Source organism: Microcebus murinus, chromosome 18, assembly GCF_040939455.1.
Source record: "Microcebus murinus isolate Inina chromosome 18, M.murinus_Inina_mat1.0, whole genome shotgun sequence".
NCBI lineage: Eukaryota > Metazoa > Chordata > Mammalia > Primates > Cheirogaleidae > Microcebus > Microcebus murinus.
In genome coordinates, this window is record NC_134121.1 from 48,509,072 (window position 1) to 48,531,191 (window position 22,120).

General features: G+C 36.9%; 1 protein-coding gene across 12 annotated transcripts in view; it reads left to right on the top strand.

The window, feature by feature from the left end:
- The window catches only part of TANC2 (tetratricopeptide repeat, ankyrin repeat and coiled-coil containing 2), a 370,065-nt gene that overhangs the window by 308,734 nt on the left and 39,211 nt on the right, over positions 1–22,120 (top strand). For all 12 annotated transcript variants that reach the window (XM_012747318.3, XM_012747321.3, XM_012747322.3 and 9 more), the window contains one exon: positions 8,712–8,820. In XM_012747318.3, the coding sequence (XP_012602772.2) occupies positions 8,712–8,820 (109 nt within the window). The remainder of the gene's footprint in view (positions 1–8,711; positions 8,821–22,120) is intronic.

Consider the following 22,120-nt stretch of genomic DNA (forward strand, 5'->3'; position numbering starts at 1 on the left):
AGGACAAGTACTTTCCTATCTTGCTCACCTTTGTTTTCCTAATGATTAGTAGAGTGCCTGGCACATAGTTAGCACACAGTAAATATTTTTGTTAGTAAGAAATTAATGAGAAAACAAAGGAATTATAAATGGTACTGATTTTAAACTTGCAACTTAAAATAGTTGAGAAACTCTTCTCACAACTTAACAGATAGTGTCTTTCATTCATTTTGTTACCTTCTACCATGCCGCAGGAGTAAGTAAAGACATGTATTTCAGCAAGCATTCAATGAACATTTATTAAGCAATATATTTAAGACTCTGTGTTGAGCACTGCTTGGGATACAAATATAAATAAGATAGATCTGTCTGCCAGGACTTACAGGTTAGTGGTTTTAACAAACTTATTTATAACTAGCTGTGATTCAAGGCAGAGTACTGAGCTGGGGGGTATAAACAGAGTTGAAGGGCATGGAGGAGGGAGAGAGAAGTGATTAATCTTTGTGTGCTTCCTGTTGGTATTTCAAACAACTGCAACAATTCAATGGAGTCATAGCTCTTCTGCCTTATGAAGCCCTGTCAACTGCCTAAAGACTTCATTGTCAGGGCAGAGAAGAGATGTCCATTTTCCTAGGACCAATGATAACATTAACAAAACAGAAAGGCAGTAAGAAGAAGTGAGGCAGACCGAGAGAAAGCAGCAAATTCCTATCTCCATTCTATATTTACAAAGAAATAATACCATTCCACCCATTTCTACAAAGGGCATAAAAAGTTTACTTTTATCAGGCTCTTACATTTCCATATTAAATATGAAACAATAGGACAAGGTAACTATAAATATATTTTGGACTCAGATTCCATAAGAAAGCCACGAAAAGAATATGCCAAAGCAGTTACTAACTGATAAGCTAAAGATGGAAGAAAGAATATTTGCAAAGACATGTGGAGATCATTTGCTGAGAGTGGATAGCAGCAAGCAGACTGTAAGGTACCAACCTCCAAAGTGTATAGGCAGAATTGGTAAGATGAAAGGTGAAAAAGATCAGGACTGTCAGACTGTTCTTGATATTTGAGTCATATTCACACTTATTTTGCAGGCTAACAGTGACAACAGAAATACCTGCGAATTCAAGGTTGAATAGAATGATGAATTGGAAAGTACATGTGGAAGCCTTTGCATTACTCTTTCTCATACCCATCTGCTTGGCTTTATTCATTTCTAAAACATTTATTGAGCTTCTCTTCTACACCAATGACTGTGTTAACCACTAGAGAAACTTAGGTGAATAAGACACCCCCTAACATGAAAGCCTTTACACCCTAGAGGGAAGTCAGACATATAGCAACCAACAATAGTGCTAAAGTACAAAATACCATAGGAATGTAGATAAAAAGGAAATACTTTGCAGAAGAGGTGACATTCAAATTCAGCCTTGAAGGATGGGTTGAATTCCATTAAACAGCATAGGAATGGGAGAGCAGTGTAGGCAGAGAATATATGTAGGAATGTGCCATTAGAAAACATGAGAAGGCTCAAGGCAAGAGGTTATGGATTTGTGAGTTTTCAGCAAATACATTACAGGAGAAGCCATAGGATCAAAGAAGATCACCCAAGTTAAGAATATAAAATAGAAAGTTTAGAAGCATGAAAACAGAATAGTTAAATGCTAGAAGAAGATGATGAGCCAAATATAATTTAAAAGGGTAGAGTTAGAAGGAGAAACAAGAGAAAGCAAGGTCATGGAAGTCAAAGGGGAAGGCATGTTTCAAGGAGGGGATGCTTGCCAGTATCTTGTACTGCAAAAAATGTAAAGGTTCAGAGGCCATTTGTGGATTTTGCTGGAATATTCTGAGAATGATTGGTAACAGAAGTCAAATTTCCATAAGTTAAAAACTAAATGGGAAATGAAAAAGTGACAACCACTGACACAGACTATTTACTTCCCAAAATTTTAGCACTGAAGGAAGAGAAAGACTTGACCATGTTTGTAGACATTGGGGAATGGGCAAATAAAAAGGTAGAGATAAAGAGAGAGAGGCAAAGGATGAAGAGGTGTAGAAATCTGGCTATCAGAAGGGCAACTTAAAGTCCCTTCCTGCCCAGAGCTATAAAATGGTATAGGTAACCAGAACAAACCTTTCTGAACTTTTAGGAAGCCATATCTTTTCAGTTCCCATACTAGTATTTCTACTAGGACTTAGGAGCTATAGAAAATACTAAGAGCCTGGCTAACAGATGCCTTTGTCCTTTTAAAACTGGCAGAAAGTGAGGTAAAATGCAGGGGTCCTTGACAAAAGCACTAACTTCTCCATGTCCTAAACAATGATTACCTGATGGTATTATCTGAATTTCTCAGAGGAACTAATCTTATTTGAAATACCACTGTATCAGATCATCCTGTGAGTGCAAATGTAAAGACCCCTAGTAGCATAAAGAGAAACATCCATTCAAAGCAGCTTCCTTCTTTCACCTTTAGTTCATGGTGGGCTCTGGTAGGGAATCTATCGATGATACCACAGTTTGAATCCTTTCAATTAACTGTCTTGTGAGTTTTAAAAAATTATTTCATATTGGCTAGGAATAAGTGCCAGTTGTTAGGAACGGAGAGTCTTTTATACTGGATGGCTAGTGGGGATAGAAAATGACTTATTACTGTCACAATGTACAGGGACTCCTCCTCCTCCTCTTAGGGAGCATACTCAACTATTGTGTGATAAGGTATAATAATTTCAGCTTGTTTCCAAATATCTAACTTATGAGAATAATGTTTTAGTTTTTTTTTCACTGACATTAGATAATTACTTCCTTGATCATCCTTCCTACTCTTTCTTCATCCTTCTATTAATCCCTCTGTTATCAGCCCCTCAAAAATTGATTTTGTTTGTTTGTTTCTTTTACTTAAGGTAACGCTAACTACTGAAACAAACCCTAAAACTTCAGTGGTTTATCACAGTAGAAATGTGCTTTTCACTCACATGGCACCAAAGGCACCATGTGGTTTGGAAGAAGTCTGCTCAGTACAGTCTATTAGGAACGCAGGATAATATGGAGGCTCTGCCTTCTTTAAACACACTGCTTCCAAGGGTGTCTGTTTGCTGTCATCAGGTGGCAGATGGAGGAAGACATTTATAATATAAAGACATTCCACAGCAGTACACATTTCTGCCCAAATTATAGGATAGAAAAGGTAAGCTTTAGATTATAAGGAATTCCTTGCCTTCCAACTGGCTGTAACTGTACCACTTTGTCACATCTGAGTATCACACAGAATATCAAAGCACCTAAGTGTTGTTCTTCTTAAACACTAAAGTGTTGTATATCAAGTTTGTCTTCACAAGTGTTAATGAAATCTATGTGACTACACATTAGTGACTATGACTAGAATGATGAGAAAACATCCATGCTAGAAATATTCAAGTTTAGTTGTTAGCATGTTTCAGTGCTACAAATAGAAGCTTTAAGACTGGTTATCTCCCTGTGGTGCCAAGTGAAAATCTATTAAAAACAAACAAACATAATATCATTATATATTTTGTGTAAAACTGTCATCCAACTCGCCAACTGTTAAATGGCAGGTGGGAGGAGTGATTCTTGCTTTAGAAAAGGATTTCTCTAAAAGACTCCATAGATCTGACCTCTTGAGGTACAGGAAACAGGATCATCAAGTGACAGTAGCCCCTCACTGCCTTGTAACCCATAGTTGTCTAAGGGTGAGTATCATTTGTCTCCGGTAATTCATATAAAAGGGCCATTGGTTGATCGCTGCAAATGAGAGTAGAAGTAGGATCTGCTCTCTACTATTCCAGATACCACTTTCTCTGACTTTTGTCAAAGCATATATTAATATATCCAGGACAGGGGAGAGGGAAGGATCCTCAACTCTGACCTGTGATTGGTTCTCTCCTAAAATATCTAAAATCAAATATACCTTGAATATAAGACCTCTGGTCTACATGAGAAATTTTTATTCTTCCTGTTAGCTTATCTAATTTCTTAGGGACAGATAACTCTGTCCTTATCCTTCCCCAGCCCCCTCACCTGAAGTCATACTTCCAAGTTTTCCTGCATGAACTAATACTGAATGGCATCCATACCTAGTAATTTTCCCCTGATCTGGGGATTTCTCTTTTGGCTGCAAAGGGGTAGGGTATGGAGAAGTAAGGCTCAAGGTTCAGGATAGGGTATCACACACAATTCACCCTGCTACACACATTAAAGATTAAAGTTCTATTTGAGCACACAGTCATCTCCCTCTATATTTAAAGTCATTTAGAGTTACTGCCACTCGTTTAGTATGAAATTGTGCTAATTACCATGGAGGGTACAAAAAAAATACAAAATATACTTCACTTAATATGTCTCACTTAATTTTTACTAGAATCCTGAGAGATAGGTATTATTATCCTTATCTTACAGAGAGGTTAAATAGCTTGTCCTAGGTTATAAAGCTTGTAAGTGGCAGAACTATGATTTGAACTTAGGTCCATTTGACTTACAGAGATGAAGAGGCAACACTGTGAATGCAGACAGGGAAATTTACAGGGTAACTGAATCATAAGGTGATCTTATTATATAAGCTATGTAGAAATAATTATCCTGTCCTTAACAATCCCCCTACCATGGTCTTTTTAATCACATCTGAACATGTGAACCCATATTAAAGTTGATTTTTATTACCATTATCTTTAATTATAGAGGGAAAGCATAGTGTGCTCAGTCATGCCTAAAATTATGTCATGCTTATACTAGGGCTAGCTCTACCTTATTTCTTACCTACTGTCTCCCAAAGTGCCATCAAAATATGTCATAATTACTGGTTGCTGATTTAATTATGTAAGAATTCAGAGTTTATACTATACTATTGAATATATTATTCTCTGTATTGGTAGATTTTTTTTTTCACATAGATTTGCTCAGAAACAAAAACCAAGCAGCTGATCTTATCAATACAGGTAATGGAACTAGGTTTCAAAAGAACTTGGCTTCTGATCTGAACTCCTTCTAAGTCATGTGACCTGGAATCTGTGTCTCGATCTTGCTGAGTCTCAGTCAATTGTCCACCATAATATTAGGAGTAATATTTATTGGTATGCCTACAGTATAGTGTTTTTGTGAGAATCTAAAAATTGTTAAAATATTTTGAAAGCCATAAAATAGTATACAATTGTAAGATATTATTACTTATTCATTCATTCTGCACATATGTATTCCTATTACCTAGACATACATATGTGAAAAGGCCTGGCTTTTGTCCTCAATAGAGTCTAGTGGCAAGACCGACATGAAAACAGTGTCCTGCAGTGGGTGCCATAATGGAGATGTGTACCAGGTACCACAGTAACCTAAGAAAAGAGCCCCTGAGTCTATGAGGGGCACCAGGAAAGGCCTCACAGTGGAGATGGTGTGAACTAAGATTTGAAGAATGAGAAATAATTTTCCTGATAAACTAAACAGGAAAGAGAATTCTAGAAAGAAGGAAAACATGTTTGAAACCCTACAAATAATTTTCTCTATCTGGAATGGAAAGTACAAGGTGAGGAGGTAAAGACAAATAGACAAGAGAAAAAGTCTAGAATGCCTTTGAATACCATGCTAAGGAGTTTAAATTATGTATAAGAAGAAATATAAAGCCTGAAGAATTTTGATCAGGTTTCTGCAATGTAGATCATTCAGGTGGGGTAGGGAACGGGCAGTGGAGAACAGAATGGAGAGAAGGAGACTGTTGCAAAAGGATAGAGAGGGAAAAAACTGCTAGGTTTTATGCCTGAGGGACTGGTAATATTTTAAAAATAAAGAAGTCTTAAAGAGGTTTAGTTTTTAGGAAAGCACAAACTTCAAAAAGTGAGTTTCATTGATAGTGATGGAGGTAGAGAGATCCAACAGGCAGAGAAGCCAAACTAAATCTCAGTGCTTAAGATATCACCAGGAGAGTCAGTAAATAATGTAAATTGCTGCTTCTCTTTGTGTCCTACACACCACAAGTTTTGAATCCAATGGATTGATCAGAACCATTCTTTTATGAATAATGTAGCATGATTGCATTAAAAAAGAAATGAACTACAGTTGTCACCTTCATCTTATCCTTGACCTTTATTGCTTGTCTTTTCTGCCCAGTACCTGATCAACAACAAAAGCAAGCACTGTCATCTCTAGCTAGCTGAAATGAAGACTAGAAAAATGTAAACACCTTCCAGGGTTTCTTAATTATGGTAGTAAAATGAAAACACTAGAGCAAAGTCAATTCTGTATGTAACTGAAAATTCATTTCCTTGTCAGGCACAGGCTTTTTACCTTAATCCTAATAGGCATGGACTCTCATTAATGGCCTAAAGCACAGGTAGGCCTGGATCAAAGGGCTATATTTAGGAGTTCTAGTCACTATTGTACAGCCATGGATGAGTCATTTAAAGTAGTAATTCTTACATCAGGGAGGCTACAATAATTTCACTGTTAATAGCTGGTAGAATTTTGAGACCTTGAGAATAAGGCACTTAATAAATGCTTCTCATTATTGTCTAACTTCCCTATACTCTATTATAATAGCCTCTCAACCAGACTGAGTTTTCATGGGATAAATAAAAGTTCAGTGGCAATTTCCAGATTTCCACAGTTGTACTAAACATCCCTGGGCTCAGAACTTCAGATGATACTGATGCTTCCATGTAGGCTACACTTGTCTGAGACATCCTCTCAATTAAATAACTTTTTTTCTATTATGGGTAAGTTTATTGAGTCAAACAAGGTGACCTGGTATCCACTACAATTTAGAAATTGTGTGAAGCCAAAGGTTAGAATTTCTTTTTAAAATTTTATTGGAATGAAATCTCTGTGAGATGATTCCTATGTAAAATGGGAGCTATCCCAGCTCCTATTCTCCAGGCTCTTTACTGAAGCTTTAAAAAAAATCAAAGAAGAAATAAAGACTGTGTTTATTTTTCAAACTTCACTGCGAGATATCTTCAGATTAAACTTGGCTGTATGAGAGAAAATCATCCAATAGACATTTGGACCTCCTTTGAGGAAGGCATCACTAGCAAAGATTCACTTGCTGCTTTTTCTTCTGTTTGATTAATTCATTAGACTTGAAACTGAGATATTGGTTACGTTTCCATTTATTATGGCACACCAAGTGAAAAGAGTAGAAGAGTTGTGTTACCAGTGGTATTAAGAAGTCTGCTGACTATAACCTGGTAAGCAGTAGAGACAGTTCTAAGTATCCTAATTCTTTCTTTAATGTCAAATTTTTTCTTCTAAAAAATTTTTACTGAGCATTTTTATATTCAAGCGGCTGTGTTTGACACTATGGAGAATATAAGTAATTCTGGTTTCTTTTCATAAATATAAATAGAAATACAACCCTGTATATCTGTATATATCACACAGACATATATACATATACACTTCAAGATGTACATCATTAGGATGCTTTGAGCTGAAAGAAACAAAATTCCAACTCAAATGGATTAAACAATAAAGAAATGTATTACTTTATATAACAACAAAAAGTGGCAAAATTAGGGCCACTAATAGGGTTTAAGCTCTGTTTTTCTGCAATTCTTTTAGCCTAGCCCTCCTGTTGGCTTTGTCCTTTAGGCCACATGATTTATGAAAGGGCCAAGGTAGTTATGGCCATCGTGGTCGGATAGGACAATATCCAGAGGCAGAAAAAAGAGCTTTCTCTTTCATGAACAGGTTGGGGATCTGTTAGTACAGAGATATAGGGGAATGGATGCCATCAGGAAACTCAGTGTCATGGAGGAGCGAGCATGTGACAGTATAAATACAGTACTAGAGGTATTCACAGTCTATACTACTGGCACCAAAAATAAAGTACTTCACTCTCTGCAGCTGGAGAGAAAGGGTAGAGGTTTGGTATAGGCTTGGGAAGAGGTTGTTAATCCAGTTTGGGACATGTTGAGTGAGTTTGAGGTACTATGAGACCTCCAAATGGGGAAATCCAATAGACAGTTGGATATATACTGGTCTAAAGCTGAAAAGAGAAGTCTAGATAGAGAAAAAGATATAAGATATAGGTGGTGGTAAAGGCTTTGAAGATAGATGAGCTAATCCGGAGAGAGGACAAACTAGGACCAAAAATGAGATCCTGAGGAGCATTGACATTTAAGCATGGGTGAAATAAGAGTTGCTGGCAGAGACAGAAAATGAAAATCTTTTAATGTCATCTGTGTGTGGGATGGGTATAAACTAACTTGAAATGACATTTTGTGATATTCATACATGTGATTTGGGTAAAGAGCTGCCTAAGAACATTTTTTTAAGAGGTGGGGTCTCACTCTGTCACGCAGGCCGGAGTGCACTGATGTGATCATAGCTCACTGCAGCTTCTATCTCCTGTGCTGAAGCGATCATCCCACCTCAGCCTCCCAAGTAGCTGGGACTACAGGCATGCACCATTATGCATGGCTAATTCTTTTTATTTTTTTGTAGAAACGGGGTCTCACTGTGTTGCTCAAACTGGTCTCAAACTCCTGGCCTCAAGCAATCCTTTTGTCTTGGTCTCCCAAAGTGCTGGGATTACAGGCACACACCATGGCTCCCAGCTTTAGGAAACTGTTAATACCCATTATTTGTCCAGTAGCAGGTCTCCTTCCCCAAGAAACTGATTGAATGAGAGTTTTGTTTGAAGTTGGCTGGATCTCAACACTCCCCCACCCAAAGCAGAATTAGGACATTAAAATTTCTAAAATGAGTCTCTCTTTCTTTGCAGGAGTGGTCATACATTACTTGCCTTCTGGTTTTCCCGCCAAGAGGGAAAACTAAACCGACAGCAGACTATTGAACTGGGACATCACATCCTCAAAGCACACATTTTTAAGGTAATTAGGGAAATGGAGCCCTTTTTTTTTTCCGTCTCTAACAAACTTTCCTTAACACCATGTGTATGAAACTACTGTTATTTCAGGGTATTCTCTGCTTTCTGAAATTATTTTGCTACAAAGTTGATCCATTTCCTAAAATGTATGGCCTATTCTTTCCTAGACCTTTAGAAAGACAACTTCATTAGCCATCTCCTGATTTAATCAATTTGATAGGCTTTCCAGGAAATATATGCATTATATCATTTAGGTAAGGAACATTATATCATAAGGTAAGGTAATGTATGCATATAATCATTTAGGTAAGGAACATAATATACACATATATATGTGTACTCCATATATGACCTGTCATCTCCTGAGGATAGTCATGTTGTAGCAGTTAGTTGCCTGTTATCACAGTGTCTTAAAAAATTAACTGAGAGCTTTCAATTATTCTGTAATTGTTTTAGTAAAGGCTTTAATATTCCTATTGCTGTGGTTTTCAAACTATTTAACTGTAACCAACAATAACCTTTCTTGGAGCTACTTCCCCTAATCTCTCTTCAAACTGTAATCTCAGTTTTTCTTCTGGTACTTTCTAAAGCAGGGGTTCTCAAACATTTTAAACAGGGGGCCAGTTCACTGTCCCTCAGACTGTTGGAGAGTGTGCACTATGGGTCCAGGATGAGTCGGCTGCTAAGCAGGACAGGCAGCAGCAGCAAAAACACCCAGAGGGCCGATAAATGTGCTAGGCAGCCCACATGTGGCCCATGGGCCATAGTTTGAGGACGCCTGTTCTAAAGCATCAGCTTCCCTCTCTCAGCAATCATAAGGCTGAAGTAGGGGACCAAAAGGAGGGCATGTAATTAATCTGTGCATGTATGCATTTGTTCATTTATTTCAGTTGTACTGAGGCATTGGCATTGTACTAGATACTAGGGATACAAAAACAAAAAAAGATATAATTCCTAATCTCAAGGAATTTATGGTCCAGATAGCAGTTTGGGGTTAACACACAAAATTAAAGGAGGAAATTTGTTGTTCTGATTTTTCTAGCCCATAGTTTGCTATTGTTTCTGAGTGTTTCTGATAGTTCTAATCCCTACAGTCTCTTCAGAGTTCTTTTCCTACCTCAAAATTGAGAGATACAGGTATCTTAAACAGTTTTCTCTGGGTCAGACTTCCATCAAGGGATACTGTTAAAGATAAAACAATTCTCTTCAAAGAGAAAGAAGGCATTAAGGGGGCAACTCCAAGAATCTAGCCCCAGGAAATTCTTCTCCATATATAAGCACACAACCAGCAAAGCCTGTTCATCAGATGTACAGAAGTGAAACTCACAATGACAAGTCCTTTATTTGAGTCATATTTGTCTTGTCTAACAAAACACTGTACCAAAAATAACCTTAGTGAGAATGAAGTGAAGCTAAAATAATGGGCAAGGTATCTCATTCTGGTTTCAAGCAGACTGAAAAGTATCTGCTACTTCCATAAATTCTTTAAGATCATTATCCTCTAGTTATATATAACTGAAGGATAGTTAGCAACTTGAGTACTAATCTTTTAACATCGCCATCTGCCTAGGATCAGATGCAAAGACAAAGCCTTCAATGCCTGGCTTTGCTACACCATAAAATAAACAGCACATTGACAGAGAAAGAACATGAAACTTCATTTGACTAAGTGGGACTTTATCCCATACATGAAGACCTACATTTAAACCATGCACTCCTGTCTTAGCACAGGTTTATCTTATGCAGATAACTTAGTTGCCTGAGATAAGACTGGCTCCATATGGGATTCAGTCCATAAATACTCTGTTGTACAGATTATGGTGATGACCTGACTGCAGGCTTAAGAATGAAGACTTGGACTCTGGTTTTCTTGGTGCAGCAGTTTACAGGGTCCTTTAAACGCAGAAGGCTTACTCAGATAGGCTTTGGCTTCTCCCAGACTGCTAGAATAGGGTATTGGGCAGGGGGGAGGGGGGCGGCTATATACATACATAATGAGTGAGATGTGCACCATCTGGGGGATGGTCATGCTGGAAACTCAGACTTGGGGCGGGGAGGAGGGGAAAGGGCATTTATTGAAACCTTAAAATTTGTACCCCCATAATATGCAGAAATAAAAAAATAATAATAATTTTTAAAAAAAGCAAAGACAGACTATATGGTTATAACCAGTTCCATTTAGAACTTCTGATCAGGAGTGACATACACTCCAATTTATACTTCTTTCCAATTAATTTTAAATTTCCCTTGTTTTATTTATGTTCATGAAAAATTGCATATGATATCATTAATCACTTTTAAAATATTAATAAAGATGGAGGGTCTGTAACTCTGGATATTTGGTGTGCTATGGTGCCCTTTTTGTTTTTAACAGTTTTATGGAGATAGAATATATACCATAAAATTCACCCATTTTAGGTGTACATGTCAATGATTTTTACTATATTTATAGAGTTGTGCAACTATCACCACCACCAGTATGTTTCTATAACACCACCACCAGTATGTTTCTATAACTCTAAGAAATAAACTTCATGTCCACCTAAAGTCACTCGTCACTCTTCTTTCTGTCTCAATAGAGTTGGCTTTTTAGACATTTCATATAAATGGAATCATGTAACATGTGGTCATCTGTGTCTGGCTCATTTCATTTAACATAATGTTTTTAGACTTTATTAGTGTTTTAACATATAGCAGTATTTTATTTCTTTTATTGATGAATGATTTTCCATTTTTGGATATATCACATTTTGTTTATTCACAGGGACATTTGGATTGTTTCCACTTTTTGGCCATTATGAATTATACTGCTATCAACATTAGCATACACATTTTTCCTTTTTAAATCTTTTAATAAAATTACGCACTTTAAAGTGAAAAACTCATTGACATTTGGTACATTCACAGTGTTAGTGTATAGATTTGTAGGTGGACATATGCTTTCAGTTCTCGTGAGCATATATATACCTAGGAGTAGAATTACTAGGTCATATAATAACTTTATGTGTAACATTTTGAAGAATTGCCAATCTATTTTCCAAAGTAACTGTACCATTTTACATTCCCACCAGCAATTATGAGGATTCCAGTTTCTCCAATTTCTTCATACCTTCACCAACACTTGTTAGACATTGTCTGTCTTATTTTAGCCATTTTAGTGGATGTTAAGTGCCATCTCATTGTGATTTTGATTTGTATTTTCCTAATGACCCATGTTGTTGAATACTTACAATTCTTTTATAATCTTCTAATTACCATTTAGATTTTTTGGGTTTTTTTAAATCTAGAAAAAGAAAACAGGCTGTTTGTGAATTGTGAATTGTGGCCGGAGATATTTCAATCTAGTTTGGAATGCAGGATGTTTTCATTGAGTTGAGTCTGGTCCCTGGAAGGATTTTGGAGTGCTCTTGGAATTAGCTTCCTAAATACTACCCTCTAAAATGTTTCTGTAAGCCGGGCATGGTGGCTCGTGCCTGTAGTCCCAGCAACTCGGGAGGCTGAGGCAGCAGGATTGCTTGAGCCCAGGAGTTTGAGGTTGCTGTGAGCTAGGCTGACGCCACGGCACTCACTCTAGCCTAGGCAAGAAAGCGAGACTCTGTCTCAAAAAAAATAAAATAAAATAAAATGTTTCTGTAACATTTCTTACCAGAACAGAGCTATTGGCCATAGGAAAAACTGCTATAAGTAGAAGAAAAATCCTATGACATCAATCAAAAGGCATGGGTTTAAATGCAAGCTCTGGCAGTTAGGCAGTCTCAGTTCTCAGTTTTCTCATCTGTAAAATTTAATAATAACTCAAGATTGTTGTGAGGAGCATAGATATAAGATATGCAAAAAAGGTACATTATAAACTACAAAGTATTAATACTAGACCTATATCTAATATGATGTTTTATGATTAAAATTATTGCTAATAATCTCTTTCCTAAAAATAAGACTTAATAATAAGCGTAAATTCCAGATGGTAATATCAACTTATTATTTCAGAGGTTACCTAGCATCCTCTATAGCAGCGATTCCCAACCTTTTCAGCACCAGGGACTGATTTCATGGAAGATGATTTTTCCACAGACTGGGAGGAATGGGGAGTGCAGCCGGAGGAGCTCAGGCGGTGATGCCAGCAACAGGGAGCGGGTGACAGATGAAGCTTTGCTCACTTGCCCATTTTCACCTCCTGCTGTGTGGCCCAGTACACAGTCTCCAGCCCAGGGGTTGGGGACCACAGCTCTACAGCAGTGATTGGCAGACTTTTAACTTAAAGGGCCACTTAACTCTGCCATTGTATCTGGAAAGCAGCCAGAGACAATACAGAAATGAATCAGTATGGCTGTATTCCAATAAAACTTCATTTACAAAAATAAGTAGAAGGCTGGATTTGGCTGCAGGCCATAGTTTGCCAACCCCTTCTCAATAAAAGGTACCATTCCCTTTGTTTACCAATATCCTCTTACTATTACTACATATGGCCATATGGAATGCTTAGATGAAAACAGTGATAATCCATTTGAGACAATTGGATATCTGCAAGTAGATAGCTGGTGATTGGTTTATAAAAACCTGCTTTAAAGAAACTTATTGGATAAACCCCCAAGGTTAGTTTTTGCCATGATCTTAAGATACCTGAGCCATAGCTAAAAATCCCTAAGATGAGATTGCTCTGATTTCTTCATGCTTTTCCCTGTTTTCTTGAAGTATTCAGAAATACTGAGCAAGCTTATTAAATAGGCTAGGAAACAGTATTGTAAATTTAGATTTTAAAGAAGGGACTCTATTACCGTTTATCAGTGACAAAAAGAGATCCCTTATTACCTGAGCAATGGTTACAGACACTGAAGAGGCAGTTACTCAAGCTATTTGAACATAAAGTTCTCTTTAAGAAACCATCAGCTTAGAATTAATTATGGGTTATTTTTGGCTACATCCTGGCTGGTGATGGGATCACATTTATCTGCCCATCACCTTTGTTGAGTTTAAACTGAATGTACTTCACAAGAATGAAGGGTCAACCCCACCAACCAGAAGAAACCAAAAGTCCATAGTACAGATAAAGCTAATATTCCAAATCCTAGCCTCTGGCTCTGTATCTCAGGCTTGTTTCTTATGTATTTACTCCACCCTCAGTGGAGCTCTCAGTGCTGCTTTGTCATCCATTTACTGGACCATTTAATTGAAGTTCATTTACCAAGGTCTGTTTCTTACTCAGCTCCTTTTCCCATTTCTTTTTCCTTTAGATCTTAACCGAGTTAACTAATTTAACAAACAGCCTAACTTATGAGTTACTAAAAAAGATCAAAGCTAACAAATGTGACTTCCTTTAACTACTTTTCTCCCCTTACCAATAAATTAGTCTATGTCATTATCAATTCTTACCTTCTTTTTTCTTTTTCAGTAGAAATGATGTTTCTAATTTTTTTTAATTTTATTATGAAATGTTTGAAACATATGGGAAAGCACAGATAATCAAATATAATCAAATATTATCTACCAGATTTAACAAATATTAAGATGTTTTTGTGCTTGCCTCCAATATTTTTCTTTATTTTTAAGAAATGAACCATAGGCCGGGCGTGGTGGCTCACGCTTGTAATCCTAGCACTCTGGGAGGCCGAGGCAGGCGGATTGCTCAAGGTCAGGAGTTCAAAACCAGCCTGAGCGAGACCCTGTCTCTACTATAAAAAATAGAAGAAATTAATTGGCCAACTAATATATATATATAAAATTAGCCGGGCATGGTGGCGCATGCCTGTAGTCCCAGCTACTCGGGAGGCTGAGGCAGTAGGATTGCTTGAGCCCAGGAGTTTGAGGTTGCTGTGAGCTAGGCTGACGCCATGGCACTCACTCTAGCCTGGGCAACAAGCGAGACTCTGTCTCAAAAAAAAAAAAAAAAAAAAAAAAAAAGAAATGAACCATAACAAATACAATAGGAATCCCTTTTGTATTCCTCTTTTACCCCATTTCTCTCCCTCCCCAAGAGATAACTCCTATCCTAAATGTATTACCATTTAGCACATGCTAACAGTACTAACATGTGTTCTTCTGATCCATATTTTGTACTTTTCATAGTCATGTATTCATAAGCAGTATATAGAATTATTTTATGTTTTTTCACACTGTTCATGTAAATTTGTAACTTTTTTTTTTCCACTCTACATTATGCCTTTGAGATTTCTCTATAGATCTAGGTCAGTGATTTTCAATTCTGGCTATACGTTGAATTCTCCTGGAAAGTTTTTTAAAAATACACACATTCTTCATGAGCCTTACTCCCAGAGATTATGAGTCATTGTTCTGGAGCAGAACTTAGGCTTTTTTTAAAATAGACTTTATTTCTTAGAGCCTTTTTAGGTTTATATAAAAATTGAACAGAAAGTACAGAGTTCCCACATAGTCACCCCCAACCACAGCTTCCTCTGTCATTAACATCTTGCACTGATGTTGTACATTTGTTATAATTGATGAACCAATATTGATACATTATTATTAACTGAACTCCATAGTTGACATTAGGATTTACTCTTTGTGTTGTACAGTTCTTTGGATTTTGCCTAATGCATAATGTCATGTATCTCCCATTATAGTATCATACAAAACAGTTTCATTGCCCTAAAATTGCTTTGTACTCTACCTACTCACTGCTCTCCTTTTGCTCTCCCCAACCCCTGGTGACCACTGATCTTCTTACTGTTTCTATAGTTTTGCCTTTCCCAGAATGTCATATAGTTAGAATCATGCAGTAGCCAGTTCAGACTGGCTTCTTTCACTTAGCAATATGCAATAGCATTCATATACAGGTTTTTATGTGGACGTAAGTTTTCAGCTCATTTGAGTAAACGCCTAGGAGTACAATTACCAGATTGTATGGTAAAACTATATTTAGCTTTATAAGACACTGCCAAACTATCTTCCAAAGTGGCTGTGCTATTTTGCATTCCTTCCAGCAACGACTGAGCACTAGTATTTTTTAAAAGCTCCCCAGGTAATTCTATTAATAATATGCAGCCTAGCAAGTTGAAAATTCACTATTCTTCATCATTCATTTAGAGGTGGTGGAATATGAAGCATGGTAGTTTAGAGATCAGGCTCCAAAAGCAAACTGTTAAGATTGGTGCAAAAGTAATTACACTTTTAGCATTGTTGAAATTTGCTATTTGATATTGGAATACATCTTAAATAAATGCGATTATGTTATCCATTATTTTGTGCATTTCTAGATTTATGTTTTGGATTTTTTTTTTTGCTAATGACTTGTTACTTGCTGTTTATTTTATATATTTACTTTAGACTATGGAAATGATGTTAGACAAAAAATAAATTCAAGCAATTTTCTTATATATTGAGGTCAAAATGGGTTGTTAAAGCAAAGGAGACAACTTGCAACATCAACAACAACTACGCATTTGACCCAGGAACTGCTAACAAACATACAGTACAGTGGTGGTTCAAGAAGTTTGTAAAGGAGACAAGAGACTTGAAGATGTGGAGCACAGTGGCCGGCTGTCAGAAGTTGACAACTACCAATTGAGAGCAATCTTCCAAGCTGATCCTCTTACAGCTACACGGAAAATTGCCAAAGAACTCAATGTAGACCATTCTACAGTCGTTAGGCATTTGGAGCAAATTGGAAAGGTTGAAAAAGCTTGATAAGTGGGTGCCTTCTGAGCTGACTGAAAATCAAAAAAAAATTTGTCGTTTTGAAGTATCCTCTTACTGTACGCAACAACGAACTATTTTTTGATTGATTGTGACATGCAGTGAAAAGTGGATTTTATACAACCACCAGCAACAACCTGTTCAGTGGTTGGACCAAGAAGAAGCTCCAAAGCACTTCCCAAAGCCAAACTTGCACCAAAAAAAAGATCACGGTCACTGTTTGGTGGTCTGCTGCCGGTCTGATCCACTACAGCTTTCTGAATCCCGGTGAAACCATTACCTCTGAGTTGTATACTCGGCAAATCGATGAGATGCACCGAAAACTGCAACACCTGCAGCAGCATTGATCAACAGAAAGGGCCCAGTTCCTCTCCAGACAACGCCTGACCACACATCACACAACGAATCCTTCAAAAATTGAACGAATTGGGCTACATAGTTTTGCCTCGTCCACCATATTCACCTGACCTCACTAACCGACCACTACTTCTTTAAGCACCTCCACAACTTTTTGCAGGGAAAATGCTTCCACAACCAGCAGAATACAGAAAATGCTCCAAGACTTTGTCGAATCTTGAAGCACAGATTTTTACACTACAAGAATAAACAAACTTATTTCTCATTGACAAAAATGTGTTGATTGTAACAGTTCCTATTTTGATTAATAAAGATATACTTGAGCCTACCATGTTTCCCCGAAAATAAGACCTATGCATAAAATAAGCCCTAGCACAATTTCTAAGCATTTGCGCAATATAAGCCCTACCCTGAAAATAAGACCTAGTGATGGATGTGACTACATGGCGTATCTGCACAACCCATGCATTTCGTCATGGAGCAGTAAAGACGAGCAGCCCTTCTCATCTTCCTCATCATGACAGCTACTATCCCAGAGGTGACCAGAAAGGTGCAGGCAGCCCCACCAACAAGGTCGGCTCCCCGTCAGGTCCCAGCCATCTTGTGCATGCTGCAAACTGAGGCTTTGAGAGGAAAATAACACATCCCCTGAAAATAAGCCCTAGGGTGTCTTCTTGAGGGAAAATAAATATAAGACCTTGTCTTATTTTCAGGGAAACACAGTAGTTATAATGATTTAAAATTCACAATCCGAAACCATGATTACTTTTGCACCAACCTAATGAAATGTTCAAATCCTGCCTCTCTTCCTGACTATGTGACTAAGCAAGTTATTTAACCCTACTGATGTTTGAAGTGGGAATAATATAAGCACTTATCTCATGTGATGGTTGTAAGGGTTTAATTCATTATATAACAGAAGAAGGGCGGGGTTCTCTAAGAGCTACAAATATATTATTTACATATAAATGCTAACTTTAGGATAGGGTTTATCTCTAAGGAGAGAGGAGAATGGGGTAAAGGAGAGATATGAAGTGGGCTTCTATAATTTTTAGATTTTATTTCTTAAAAAATATGAAGATAGTTTTCTTAAATAAAAATAACCTAAATATTCAATAGGAAGATAGAATTAAATTAAGTATGATACAGCCCACAGTGAGATACTATCCTGTTAAACCTGTCCATTGAGGTCTCAGTTTGGGTTATTGTATTTTTAAGTTCTATAATCTCCCTTGCTATTTCTTCATAGTTTTTTAGTTTTCTGTCAAAATTCTCAATTTTGTCTTTTACCTTCTTGGACATAGTAAATATAGTATATTTCAAAGTATATGTCTGATAATTCAAATTTATGGAGCCTTATAGGTTGATTTCTGCTATTATTTGTGTTGGTTTCCATTGATAATATCTTGTTTCCTTGTGTGCCTGTTTATGTTTTATTGTGTGCTGGTCGTTGCATTTGCAAATAATTTGAGGCTAGGGTGGTATCTTCCTCCAGGTGTAATTCATGTTTGCTTAGCAGTTAGAATCACCTCATTAGATTTTCAGGGATTAAGATAATTCAAAACTCTGTTGCAGTCCCTGTGAGAGCCTACATATTTCTGGTTCACCTTTACTCCTGGAGTTAAGTCGTTTGTGGAAAGCAGGGTCCATACCAAAGCAAGGAAGTTTACCGGCACACTCTCCCCTCCCTTGCTGGGCTGGGTCCTATACTCTAACTCCTGTCTCCCTAGCTATCAGTACTCCTGGCTAACTCTGCAGAATTGACAAACTCACCCAGGGGAAGGGCAGCTTTAAACTGCTCTCCTGGGCTCCATCCTATCCTAGATCCTGGCCCAGTAATTCTTTTCTAACTGTTGGTCCTCCCATATCTTCAAGGAGGGGTGTTTTTAAATTTTTGTACAGGTTTTCTTAGCGGGAATGTTTGTCCAAATTCCCTAGATCTGGAGGTAGGTACAGCAGCATGTGCCTATAGTCCCAGCTGCTCAGGAGGCCAAGGCGGGAGGATCACTTGAGCCTAGGAATTCAAGGCCAGCCTGAGCAACATAGCAAGCCCCTGTCTCTTATAAAAAAACAAAAAATTACATAGATCTATCATTAGCAGAAATAGAAGCCCATCCAAGTCCTCTTGAGCAAAATTATGACTCAGCATTCTGGGAACATCCAACTTTTCTCTAAACATCTTAGGCATTCTTATTTGAAATTCTTTTGTTACACCTAAATAACTGAAACTGTCCTGGGCATCACAGAGAAAACAGAGGCAATTTACATTCAAGAAAACTAAATTCAAATTTGTAGACCCTGAGCACAGGGGATGAGTTGCTACAACTTTCAGAGAAGCTAAATACAACATTTTCTGAGCTCTCTCTGCTGCCAGAGACCTTGAGCAAAAGGAGAATTGCCATGTGATTTTTAATAAACATCAGTCTAGCATTATTCTTTTATAAGATAATATTTCTGGCCAGGTGTGGTGGCTCATGCCTGTGATCCTAGTACTCTGGGAGGCTAAGACAGGAGGATCATTTGAGCTCAGGAGTTTGAGACCAGCCTGAGCAAAAAAAGCAAGACCCCATCTCTACAAAAAAAAAAATAGAAAAAACTTAGCCAGACTTGGTGGTGCTCACCTGTAGTCCCAGCTACTTGGGGGCTGAGGCAGGAGAATTGCTTGAGCACAAGAGTTTGAGGTTGGAGTGAACTATAATGACACCACTGCACTCAAGCTGGGTGATAGAGACACCGTCTCAAAAAAAAAAAAAAAAAAAAAAAAAAAAAAAAAACGATATTATTCCTAATAATTCTGTTGATTAAGTGAAAATACTAATGAATCGCACTTAAGTCAGTGTTCAATAAAAGTTAACTATTACTGGTTATAGATACAATTTTACTTTAAATTTCGTAATTGGGAAAGAAGTATATAATGCTTAGTTAAAATCGTGAGAGTAAAGCCTTAGGAGTAGGTGAGGTTTTCTGAGATAAAGAAGGACAATCTTGGAAAAGAGAACCAAGGATGGAGAATGGTTTGGAAGTAAAGGTAAAAGGAGAAGCCAGCAGCCAGCTGTTTTGTCTATTCTAGTTGCTACTCGTTCAGCTAAGAATTCTGAATTCTTAGTTTAGGATTCAGAAGTGAAGTCTTGAATCAGATACAAATTACTTTTTTTAAACTTGGTATGATGGAAGAAACATGTACTAAAGCTGGAATTGGTAAAAACAGACTTGGCTTCTAATTCCAGCTCCAGTTGGTGTATGATTTGGGGCAAATTATAATCTTAATCTTCTCTAGAGTGTTTCCTCCTGTATAAAAGTAGTGATAAATTTTACCTTACAGGGCTGTTGTGGAAATTATATTAAATTAAAGGAGCTAACATATGAAAAGGCCCTGACACATAGTAGATATCAATAAATATTAGATTCCCTTCCTTTTTTTCCTTCAACTATCATAGGTAAGACATGTCTTCCATTGCTAAAAATTTTCTCTATTGGACTATGGACGTTTCTTTCTACTGATTTTTCTATTTAATTGGTTAACATAATTTATTCTTCCTCAAAAAGTCTTGGTGAGGCTCACACATATTGTAAATTAGGAGACTGAGGCCCATATGGGGGCTCAGAACTAAACTTACCAGTCTTCTAGGATCTACAGTAGGGATAAGCTCAAGAACCTAACTTGTCTGGACTCCAGCCCTGACTGAGTAGCATTTGGAATTCTTCCAGAAAGAACTGGAAATATTCAATTTCATATGTCGTAATAAACATAACTACTTAGTGATGTATTTACTTCTGTTTTTTATATTTGTTTGCCTATTAACTGATTAGCCACATGAGAGAGTATTTGATCAATGTCTCCCTTACTAGCACAAATTAAAAGAGGTTCTGAAATGACAGTGAGCAATCAGAAACTGCCCTTCTTCTTCTTTTCAGTTCACCCAGCTCTTGGTGCCTGGGTGGGTACTCTAGTAGAGAGATTCAGAACAGAGCTCAACCTTCTCAAGGCCAGAGAGAATATGAATAATGTAGAAATTAAGTAGCCATTTTTAAAGCTTTGAGGAGCATGAAAGGGGAAATAATCTCCTTGTGCTGTGAGGGGTTAAAACTAGACTCTGTTTCAGCTTCCCAGCATGGGATCATGTTTCTGGAAACCTGGAGGTCTGCTCTGTCAGGATTTGGCCCACCCTTTTGGGCTCACCCTCTTGTCTGTCATTTATAATTAGGATAGAATGAAACGAGAAGATGAGTGCAAATAAATAGCACCATCCTTCGTTTTGTCAAGCTGTGGATTTTATGTTGGGAATGTTTAGATGCAGGCAGCCACTGTGATAAAGCCATGTCAAAATGACATCCAAAATAAATACATCAACTTCTTGAGGCATATCCTACAGATATATTTATACAAGTGTATAAAAACATATGCACAAGGATGATTATTAAAACAAAGTTGTAATAGTGAGGGAGAAAAAAAGCCCAGAACTACCTAAATATCCATCTCTAGGGAACTGACTTAAATAAATTATGACACATCTGTATAATGGACTACTATTTCTCCCTTGAAATAGAATGAAGAAAAAAATGGATACAGGCATGGAATATGTAAACAATATTTTGTTTAAAAAGTTGACAGAAATGTATCTAATTGGTCCTTTAAAATTTTTTAATGTTTTTAAACAAGTTAATGTATATGGATCTCATATGGATCCAAACTCAAACCAAAAAAAAATTTTAGTTCCTTTTTTGAGATAATTAAGTAAATTTGAATAGTGTCAGGATATTTAATATCATAGAATCCTTAATCTTAGGTATGATAATGATGTTGGACTATGTTTTAAAAGAGTCCTTACATGTTTAGAGACACTTACTGAAATAGTTAAATATTAACTGATTAGATGTTGGGATTTGCTTGAAAATAATCTTGTCATGGGGGAAGGGGAACGTGGGCAGAAGTATAGGTAATACAAGGTTGGCCATGAGTTGAAAATTATTAAAGTAAGATGATGGGTACATCAGAGGATTATTATATTATTCCTTTCTACTTTTGAAAATAGGCTTGAAATTTTCCATAATAAAACATGTTTAATAAAATAAATTTTATATTTTATATGTACTTGTGTCTATATATTTGTGCATAGAAAATATCTTAAATGATAAACACTAATGTGTTAATAGGAGCCACTTCCTAGGATTGAGATGGGAACTACTTTTGTTTGTAATACCATACTATTTTATTTGATTTTTATAACAAATTTGTATTGTTTTCATCATTGCAATGTCTTTTTTTTAAGTACTAAGTTAGAAATAGGTATTATAAC